This window comes from Tachypleus tridentatus, chromosome 11 (genome assembly GCF_004210375.1).
Source record: "Tachypleus tridentatus isolate NWPU-2018 chromosome 11, ASM421037v1, whole genome shotgun sequence".
Lineage (NCBI taxonomy): Eukaryota > Metazoa > Arthropoda > Merostomata > Xiphosura > Limulidae > Tachypleus > Tachypleus tridentatus.
In genome coordinates, this window is record NC_134835.1 from 51,144,580 (window position 1) to 51,156,501 (window position 11,922).

The window sequence follows — 11,922 nt, forward strand, 5'->3', positions numbered from 1 at the left end:
AGTCAGCTAGTCGTCATCACCCACCGCCAATTCTTGGGCTATTCTTTTACCAACGAATAGTGGGATTGACCGTCACATCATAACGCCCCCACTGCTGAAAGGGCGAACATGTTTGGTGCTATGGGGATTCGAAGTCGCGATCCTCGGATTACGAGTCGAACGCCTTAACCCATCTGGCCATGCCAGGCCTAATAGCTCCTTAGAGAGTGAAAACTAACCCAACTAACGTTAGGCAGAACTCCATTACATCAACATTTGTTGTGAATTTAAATATAAAAGGTATTAAACAAAACGAGTTGAATAGAACTGGGATTGTTTGTATAGAATTATGCACAAAGCTACACAATGAGCTATCTATGCTCTGTTAATCACGGGTACCCAAACCTGGTTTCTAGCGGTGTGAGTCTGCAGACATACCGATGTGCCACTGGGGAAGAAAGTGGCAGGTTTGTCGCCACTGTATTATATAACTATTGTATTCCTCCTGTTAAACATCTCTAGCACTATAATTATCCCTTGCATGACTTCCCAATCGAAAAGAAATAAGCGCTGTCTTTATCATGGTCGATTGTCATGATTTTAAAGACAAAAATAAAATCTGACTTTCCTAACGTAAGTTTTTAATTTTTATCATTGCCGGCTGCGCTGAAAACTTTATCCCAGTGGTGCACAAAGTCCAGCCCGCGACGAGTCGCCGAGCGGCCCGCGATGTCCAACGGGAAAGTCAAACATAGAGAGTTCGCGCCTGCGCGAAGATTAAGCGCTATAGAAGAATATGCATTAGATTAGATACTGGATGGTTTCATATTTGTGTAGAGCAATAAAGAAAATTTAATAAGCAAATCTCGTTGATGCATAGGCATTTAATCATTGGCGCAATGACGTAATATTTCCGTAATTACGAAATCTCACGCGTTCCAATTGTTCTTCGAGATTTATTTACGAGCCCTATTTTGATATTATTTCGTAATAAAAATGGCAGCTAATCGTTGAGGAAAATAGAAGGTGAAGTTGCACTGTATTATTCACCAACAGAACCTGTGTAGAAAAAACTTGGTTTTCAGGCACTGATGGCATTAGTAACGAAAAACCATTAATTTTTCAAATCACGAGGGCTCAATCACCATCAGTTTCGAAGTTTTCTTGAAGAAATTGATTCAGACTATGGCGACCTTGTGTATCACAGTGAAGTATGCTGGCTGAGTCAAGAGAAGATGCTCAGAAGATTCTGGGAGTTGATTGATGAGGTGATAGAGTTCCTCAGAAGCAAGAACAAAGACACAGAAGTGATTTCCATGATTGATCCAGCATGACAAGCTGATTTGACCTTTCTGGTCGACATGACTCAACACTTGAATGATCTGAATTTGAAGTTGCAAGGCAAAAATCAGCTTGTCTGTCAGCTTGCAAATCACGTCTCAGCTTTCAGGACAAAGTTGCAGTTGTTCCGGCAGCAAGCAGCATCAGGCAACTTCGTGCACTTTCCCATTTTTCAATCACAGCTACAGAAGAATCAGGACATTGATACACAAGTTTATGTTGGGAAGTTAGATACCTTGATTCAATCCTTCAACTCACGGTGTCATGACTTTGACCAATACGGATTATTGATGAAACTTTTGCTGATCCGTTCAGTGTGTCAGTGGATGACTTGTCAGCAGAATATCAGCTCGAACTTACTGATCTCCAGGCATCTGATGAACTACGTGTTATTTAACGAGAAAACAGTTTGTTTGATTTCTACAAAATGTTACCTGATACATTTGCTAATCTGAAAGAGAACGCATTTGTCCACACCAGTATGTTTGGCAGCACGTACTGCTGCGAACAGGCTTTCTCGCATATGAAACTGAACAAAAACAACACTCGCAATCAGCTGAATGATGATCATCTGGAAGCAGTCTTGCGTCTTTCAACGTCAAACATCAAACCGGACATTTCTAAGCTCGTAGATGAAATGCAGCACCATCCGTCGCACTGACTTTGTGACAGTTGACGTATCATAACATTTCTTAGAATAATGTGCAAACTCTTTGATGTAATCGTTATTTGTGTTCTTAAATGTGATGTCTATCTTGTGTGTAACAACTGTGGGACGATTTTAATCTTCACTTTTTTGTGGCCCCCAACACGAGAAGTCTGTTTGTGACCCCTGAGTCAAAAAGTTTGTGCACCACTGCTTTATCCGACATGGAAAAATATTATTATTATTATTATAGAGTCGGGAATTAGAGCATCCTGTACCTTTTTAGCGGGTTGTATGCAGAGACTAATGAGTCAGCCGTAGAAGTAATAAATGTCTTTTTATTAGCATCCTTTTCTATAGAATTATCTAAGAGCCTGCTGTGTTTAACAGGAATTACACCCTAAATAGAAAAGTAATAATAAACGAAGAATTAAATAAAATGTATAACGTAAATCAAGTATTTTTGGTACTTCCAAACACTAACTCGAATGCTTTCAAAATGTTTCATATTCTAAATATATTTAACTTTCATTCAATTTCACTTCATAATTTAAGAATCATCTGCGCTAACTGTTCCTAATGAGAAACTGAGAAATTAAAGAAAAGCTAGTCAACAGCGCCCACCACTAACTCTTGAGTTATTATAGTCCAATAGAGAAATTTGATCACCAGTCTTATAACGCAACTAAGGCAACAGAACGTGGAACAGAGATTGATTACCAGTCTAGCACACTATTCTCTATATCACATGAAATTCCAAACAGGGACAGAAGGAAGCTCACCTATCCTATAAGTTTCAACAACAACTAACATTCTATCGACACACAGTTTTACATACAGCGAGCCTTACACTTTTTCGGTATTGTTCCCCGATGTGTCAGTGATAAGTTTACAGACTTACGCTAAAATCCACGACCAGCAGAGTGTAGATATCCCAAGTGTAGCTTTCAACTAAGACAAACAACGATAGATAAAAAGATAATTGTTTGATATATAGTCACATCAAACGTTTATATTGTAGCTGTAAAATGTTAGTAAACTCCATTTGTGACACCAAGTCACATCAGCCGTTTCATTCATTATCAGCACAATCACAGCTAAAACCATAAAAGAGTTCTTAAAAATAACATAGCAATCAGAATAACACACAAAATTAGCATAATTCTCATGAAAACTTTTAGATCAAACTTAACTAATACTATCAGAAATGCAACCTCACGCCCATGTTATGGAAGATAACAGCAGGCAGAACAAGGGATTGATCACCAGGGTAAAGTATGGTAGGGTAAAGGGTATATCAGCTCTGATCATTACCATATCTATGAAGGTCTTCTTGAATGCATCAACCACTGAGGCTTTGGTGAAGCCGTGACTGGCCTAGCAAGTTTACACCGTATTATTACGTATTGATTGCAGACAAAATGGAAGATGTAATAGGGTGACTACCTGCGTAAAATGAATTGAAAACGCATATAAACAATGACGTAGGACAGTGTAAAGTATTTCCACAGACTGGAAGTTGCAACCCCACCCGAAGAAAATATAACATTATAATATGTATTAATACGAAGAAATGAAAAGCAGATATTACGTTTTCTAACAAGAGATATATCAAAGCAACCAAATATCTATTGGTGGCAGAATTACATACGCTCCTCGATAAATTTTCAGGAGCGCTTAGAAGATGGGACTGAAAGATAATCCTTTCGTTCTTGTGACCATAATCAATGAGAAAAAGTAAAATTATCTGAGTGAATCTGAGGATATCAAGAAACAATGAGAACAATATTTTAATGAACTGCTCAAACGTAAAGTTAATGACCGAACCCAAGCTGTCTGTGCACCCGGTATCTTCAGTCACCCAGAACTATCCATATTTGAAGATAAACACAGAAATGCCATAGAGTTCACCCCGATTAATAAAGCAGCAGAAACAGGTTGTGTTGCAACAGAAACAATTATATCCTGTTGGGAAACAAGTATTCAGTAACAAGCAAATAATGTTCAGTTCCAACCTGTAAAAAAACTTGCGTTTATAAAGACTGTTTGAAAGCAATTGTTGTTCTCACCTGAAATTAGAGAAGAAGATAGCATATGATATTACAGAGACATGTCCTTAGTGCTTCACAATAGAAAGATATTTACCAACAATATTGAGAAGAGGTTCTATTTCGGAATAATTTAGACTTAAAAGTGCCATATTTGTACAGCATTAGCTGTGTGAGAAAGCTATTAAGTTTAGCTAAGATGTAAGTATGATATTCCTTGATTAAAAAGATATTTGGCAAGGTGAATTGAGAACAAATATATTTATTTACATACACACAACGTAAACATACCAATATACCATACAGGTTTGATATCCTGAATATGAAATATATCCTTCTTATATAATACTTTATATCCGGTATATTGCTATACTTTATTTTTTGTAAGGATACAATCTTTGACCTCTTTAACCCTGCATCATAAGAATGTCGTAGCTTCCTTATGACTACCAATGATTAACTGTATCTGTAATATCATTGTTTTGTTTGGCCGTATCAATTTTAAAATCTATCTTATCATACACTGCTGAACATAAAGAAAAAATATGCATTTTGCATTGTCAGACTCAATCATTTATTTGAGTAGAACTTCGAAAGATGAAAATAAGAAAAGGGAAAATAAAAATAAAAAACTCTTTTAGCATTTAATAGGAATAATGTGAACACTATGAAATTAGTCTAAATACTAGCTGGTCGAAAGTTTAAGACCGTATTGAAACGAAGCGTTAATCGGTAAACACGTAACGAAATTTAGTCATTTGTGTTCAAGCATTAGCGTTGTCAACATCTCCCACTGACATTTCCTGTGTTACATTAGGTGAAAACATGGCAAAGGCTAAAAATTTGACAGAGTTTGAACGTGGCAGAATTGTCAAGTTGCAAAAGCAAGATCTCAACGTGCCATCGCTGGTGAGATTGGGCGTAGTAAAACTGCTGTTACAAATTTCTTAAAAGACCCTGAGAGATATGGAACGAGAATTTCAAGTGGTCGGCCCAAGAAAATTTCGCTGGCGTTGAGCAGGAGGATTCGATGGGTTGTCCGGCAAGACACCAGCCGATCGTCGAACCAGATTAAGAACAATAAGACGGCATCTACGAGAAAAAGGGTTTAAAAACCGTAAAAGTCTTCAAAGGCCACGCCCCCTTCCACACCACTAAACACCTCGGTTCAACTTTGCTGAGAAGCACCAAACATGGGACGTAGAAAAGTGGAAGAAGGTTTTGCTCTCTGATGAAACAAAATTTAACCTGGATGGTCCAGATGGCTTCCAACGTTACTGGCACGATAAGGATATCCCATCGGAGACATTTTCTACACGGCACAGTGAAGGAGGTTCCACCATTATCTGGGGTGCTTTCTCCCTCCATGGAACAATGGAGCTTCAGGTTATACAGGAGCGTCAAACAGCGGATGGCTACATTGGCATGTTGGAGAGAGCATCCTTACTGACTGAAGGCCCTCGCTTGTGTGGAAAGGCTGGATCTTTCAGCAGGACAACGCTGCAATCCACAATGCCCGCAGGACAAAGGATTTTTTCATGGCGAATAACGTGATTCTTTTGGACCATCCAGCGTGTTTGCTCGAACTGAACCCCATTGAAAATGTTTGGGGGTGGATGGCAAGGGAAGTCTATAGAAATGGACGTCAATTCCAAACAGTGTATGATCTTTGTGAAGCCATCTTCACCACTTGGAATAACATTCCAGCCAACCTTCTGCAAACGCTTATATCAACCATGCCAAAGCGAATGTTTGCAGTTATTCGCAAGGACGGCCGTGCAACTCACTACTGAGACCTATTGTTGGGCATTTCCTACCCTATTTAGGACTTCTTTTAAGTATGGTCTTAAACTTTTGACCAGCTAGTATTTAGGCTAATTTTATAGCGTTCACATTTTCCCTATTAAATGCTAAAAAAGTTTTTTATTTTCCGTTTTCTTATTTTCATCTTTTGAAGCTCTACTCAAATAAGTGGTTGAGTTTGTTTGTTTTGAATTTCGCGCAAAGCTACTCGAGGGCTATCTGCGCTAGCCGTACATAATTTAGAAGTGTAAGACTAGAGGGAAGGCAGCTTGTCATCACCACCCACCGCCAACTCTTGGGCTACTCTTTTACCAACGAATAGTGGGATTGACCGTCACATTATAACGCCACCACGGCTGAAAAGGCGAGCATGTTTGGTGCGACCGGGATTCGAACCCGCGATCCTCGGATTATGAGTCAAACGCCTTAACAAACTTGACCATGCCGGGCCAAGTAGTTGAGTCTAACAACGCAAAATGCATATTTTTTCTTTATGTTCATTGGCCTTAAGATTTTGGCCAGTAGTGTATTTTGGTCTAACTTCTCCATGGGATTACAGAATGTTGATTTTGTAATAACTTTAATACGACTGATGGAATCCATGTGAATGATGCTATTTTTCTTTTCTTTTTTTATCTCAGTCTTCATCAGGTTGCAGTTCTTGTGCCGTTTCTAGGTTCCAGAGAAAGCTTTCTCCTATGGTGGGAGGTATCGCACTGTTATCACGTTTTTTCATTTGTGTTTATGTAATGTTAAGCAAATAGCTACACAGTGGGCTATCAGTCATCTCCACATTGTGGGTATCGACATCTAATTTTCAGCTTTATATTCTCAGACTTACCACTAGTTCATCAGGAGAGCAAGTCTTGCGGTAGCGTTAGTGTTTAAATAAAGAATAATAGTCAACTCAATAACGTTTTTTGTGTTGTCTGACAAGAAAATAAAGTTTTTATTTATTCCATTGTAAATTCGGTTTCTGTATCGTGTTTTCAAGGAAATAAAACCTCTACATTGTCCAACCACACCACAGTTATCACTTTTTGTCTCCTACAAAATATACCGCAAGCCCAGTAAATTCTGCAGTCCTCTTGTAGTGAAGCTAACTTAATTATTTGGATCTCTTTAAACAAGAGTATTATGCAAGTTTGAACAAAACATAAATGTACTAGCATATTTTTTTAATAAATTGACTCTCTCAAAAATGCGGCAAATCTTTTTCTACAGTAATTATATTTTGTCTAATACCCAATAATTTAAACAAATGCACAAATGCTCTACTTCTGAAGAGAAAGGAATCCTAAAATAAATATAGGTAACGTATTGACAGATATTCATTTACACTCGGGAAAGTTTTACATAATATCTTTTCTTCGGCTAACAAAATGAATTAGTTTCACTGTGCATACACATAATACATTAAAATAAATTATAAGGATATTCTCATCAATATACATCTTTTTCAACAGGATTTCATGTTCCGTAATCCGACATACACGTGTGAAGTGTAACTGAGGAAGAGAATCTGAATCAGTGCTTCACAGTTATACCAAACCCATCACAGTATAATCTTTTTATAAATGTGTATAATCGAAACGTTCAGAAAATAAACCAGTTATTCTGTGTCACTGTAGAACTCTTCGTTTATAGTCCAAGTTTCATAAGTATTCCAAGAAGAATTATTACAAAAGCATGTGATGCAGATAAAGGGAGTGTTAAGACTAAATTGCTAGAAAACTGCACCGTCACAGAAGTCATCTCTATAGACATAAACAAAAATATCTTTAATTTACATTTATTAGGTAAAGTACTTTATAATAATGTCTCGCATGTTGTGAACATCTAAATAACAGTGGTGCTGTATAGGTAATAAATAACAACTGAATGCTTTTAGACAAATTATTTAATAGTCACAAAAACTGTCTTTAACGTTTTGAACAATTTGATGATGTATAAATAATTATAACTAAAGTATTTTGTATGCTGGTTTAATCTTTAACAGTATTGACCTTTAAAGGTCTTAACAGAAAATATAATTCAATGATAAATTCATGCTACTTGGTAATTATCTACGTTATGTTACGCTAATTAATATAGTTATTTAATATACCGTTCTAACTAGGTGTATATAAAGTCATGAAACAAATATTTGAATAACTGGAATACAGTGATTCATTAGCAACGTTTTCGACCGCAATGCTAATAGTATCTCTCAAGATTCAGTTAATTTAAGACATTGATTATTCCAAAATCCAAATCAAAACCAACATTCCAGAATAATCAGAACAGTATAGAATACAATATATAATTTGTTTGTTTCCAAGCGCAAAACCACACAATGGACCATGTGTGATGTGCTCGTTGTTGGTATCGATCCCAAAATTTTAGTGTTAAAAGCCCTCATACTCACCGTTGAGTAACAAAGAGGCAAACGCTGTGTGTATGTGTATATATTATTATAATTACACGTTATAATCAATACTATTAATGGAAATAACATTAAAGGATAATATACGTAAACAAATAACTGATTATTTGCTTCGTGTACCGTCACCGATTACCTGTTATTTGAAAAACTTAAAACTTTATCTCATCCTTCCTAACTATGTGAAGTGATCAATAAAAGTTTATTAACCGACTTTGTCAGTGTAATAGATCAGTTTAAGATCTACGATAAATTACTGCAACAGGTTACTGTTAAATTATAAGGATGCGTAGGATAATACGGATAACACAGCGAAAATATAATGTTCACGAGATGAAAGATAAAATAAACGAATAACAATATTGTGCGATAATAATAAAAATATGGATAATTCAACGAAATCGACCAAGTTAACTGAAAAGAATATAAAAAAAATATTTAACATAATACGATATGTGTCCAACATAACTAATATGGCTTTAACTATCCCCCACGCCAGTGATTTTCAAACTGATTTTTTATTTTGGGGAGGGTTTAACAAACTTCAGGAAAACTTTTCGTCTATCTATTTTATTACGGAGATTTTTCCATAAAAAAGTAATATTTTATGTCATGATCTACCGTTTTGAAACGACCACAACTGCGGATATTAGATTCTTCAAAAGTGCCATTCTCATACAGAATATATTGGAGCCCCTTAACTGCTATATACCTGTAGATAGCCAAGTTGTGTGTATTTTATTTAACTCTTAAAACTGACAGAGTTAGATGTATAGTAATGTATTAAGTCAAGGGTTCCCACACTTCGTCCGGAGTATTGGTTATTCGAAGATATCCAATGCTGTTTTGAAGATAAAATTAATTTAAATCTTAAATTGCGCCTGTGACTAAGTAACGATATTTTAAGAAACCAGTATTAGCTAGCATTCCTTTCACGAAACGTGATATTGGTACTTTATATATATTATTTTATACTTGGTGTAAGTAATTCAACAACTCATCACTATGGATGTTATTATACCTGACGTTTCTCGCACGATAAATACTGAGTGCTTCAAATTATCTCAAAGTATATTTACGTATCTTCTACACATTTATTTAAGTAAGTTAAAACTTTAAGCTAAATTATAGCACAACTTAAGTTATCCTATATATACATTTCATGTTTACACGCATCACTTTCATCAACTTACTGTTTAGATTAGTTCAGAGTATCTAACCTGGAAGAGAGGAAGTAGAAACCATGATTACCTTTTCACTAATTAGTAATTTCTGTTTGTTGAAATTTTATCAAGTAAGTAAAATTAAAAAAAAAAATTTACAAGGTGTGTAAAATTACGTGGAAATTGTTTTAGTGCTGATATTTGTAAGGAAAATAATTTCATTATAAAGGCAGTTGCTCGAATAAGTCTATTAGATACACAACAAGCAGCAAGAGTTTTAACATAATTTATATTACCAAGTAGGTCTTTTGAAGAAAGCGATAGTGGAAGACCTTCAACGTCAAACAATGCTCACTCTTGGTTAATGACTGGTCCTAAGTTTGCGTGATAATGAATGCTCATGAACTGCGCCAGGAAACGTACCTAGTTTGTCCTTCTTCTAAGCTAAACAATTTATTCCTCTTCAAGTGCTTTTAGTGTTAATAGCTTTAGACCATCAGTGAACATCAGATACAAGAGCTGTTAAATTACTCTACCAATAACAGTCGAAAACACTTAGTGAATTGAAAGTGCATGTTAACTAAGAAGGGGGAAAACCTATCTCGAAACACATTTACTGTTGTTGGTGTATCCGTTGTTATCGTAAAGAAAATGCAAATGAATGTGAAGTGATTTATTTACTTTTTATGCAAGCAATTCTGGCACTAAATGTGCATCAAAACTTCTTTAAATGTTCTAGTGACAATAATTATGGTAAGCATGAAAAATAAGGCTATACGACGCAATAAATTACCGCCTTGAAAGCTTCTGTAGTAAGTAATTTGAAATTTATAGTTACAAGTCAATGGAAGAAAGTGAGAACTTCGTGGTCACATTTAGCTAAGCTTGCTTCAAACGAAACAAAACTGTTTAAATTTATCTAATTAAGCATCGATTTTTGGTTCTTTACAGTTTTACTTAATTTTATGAAGCATTAGAAATTACTTTAATGAATGTTGTTGTTCTTTATTGGTTTTAAAAATTATGTTTTGGAAGATCTTGAGCTATTAAGGTGCATATTTATTATAGATTTTTACAAGAATGCCTTTATTATAATACTTTTGAAAGAAATATCTAACGTCACTATCTCTCTGTGGTTCAGGGAGGTCAAAGGGCTTATAAGACTAAGATTAGTGTTTTGGTACTCACAATCGGCACAGTATAGATATCCTAATTGTGTAACTTTGTGCTTAATAACAAGCACATAAAGTAAGGTTACACTATTTATGAGTCTGTCAGTATCTGAAATAATGTCGCGTTTTAGCTTTACAATTTACATATATTTTCTATATTGGTTTATAGACACAATAAAACAAATTTAGTAAATGCTCTTAATTTTCAGAAGTTTTTTTTAACTATAATCCTAAGCTTCTTTCATTATGTGCCAGCACATCTACTCGAGTCATATATTTCGTTTGCTTCACGGGTATGGCAGGATGGCGTGAACGTTCGTCAATTATTATGTAAATCTACTAAGTATCGGCTTAAAATTCCACGCTATTCGTGTAAATAACTAAAGTAGAAACTTCCAACTTTGAAACTTTTGTCTGATTTTATACCTATTTGAAGTAGTTTTTTAAAGGGATGGAGAGCTTGAGCCCCATCAGATTTTATCAAAATTGATTCAGCAGAATCAACTTTACACACAAATGTCTGTGTGTGTTCGTGTGTGTGTGGAGACAGTAGGTAAACCGTTGCCTCATAAGAAATTACACTTTCATTGCAACATGTTCTCAGTTTGTCATGATGTTTCTTGCAACCACGCCTAGGCTCGCCTGAGACATTAACTTTGGAAAGTCAGTTAGAATATTATTTTTTCTTCTTATGTTCCATAATTTGTCGTATGTTCTCGGCGATCATTTTACTGAATTTCGCTCCTTCCAATTCATTTCCTTGAATAGGTGACATCCATGAAATTGCAAACAATTAAAATATATCAGGCATAACGTAAAACCGACTCACGCACACCGCAAATATACGGCATCCCCAAACCTCATAAACCAGATTGTCCATTACGACCAATAATGTCCACATATGAATCGTTTAATTACAATCTTGGTAAATACATAGCATGGGCATTCTCCAAATATGTAACATCAGCCAGCTCATTTATCAAAGACTCTTTTAATTTCAAGTCTAATCTAAATCAACTTAATCATAAAGCCTTAATGGCCAGTTTCGATGTTATATCCCTCTTTACAGAAGTTCCAACCCCTGAAGCCTGCAAGATAGCCTTAGAACTCTATATCCGAGACCCTAACCCAAGTATAGAAATTCCCAGTAACCAGTTAGCAACCCTCATAGAATTCACCACGATAAAGATAAACTTCATGTTCAACAACCAAAACTATATACAAACAAATGGCCTAAGCATGGGCAACCCAGTATCACCAGTTCTAGCCAATATTTTTATGACACAAGTTGAAACACAAGCAATTAACACAGCATTACATCCACCACTATACTGGTACAGATATGTAG

The 11,922-nt window shown here is 35.7% G+C and overlaps 1 protein-coding gene across 1 annotated transcript in view; it reads left to right on the top strand.

The window, feature by feature from the left end:
* Positions 1 to 6,745, top strand: part of LOC143231487 (uncharacterized) — a 29,778-nt gene extending 23,033 nt beyond the window's left edge. The window contains exon 3 of the mRNA XM_076466027.1: positions 6,459 to 6,745. Coding sequence (XP_076322142.1) covers positions 6,459 to 6,493 — 35 coding nt within the window. The 3' untranslated portion in view covers positions 6,494 to 6,745. The remainder of the gene's footprint in view (positions 1 to 6,458) is intronic.
* Positions 6,746 to 11,922: the final 5,177 nt, after the last annotated feature.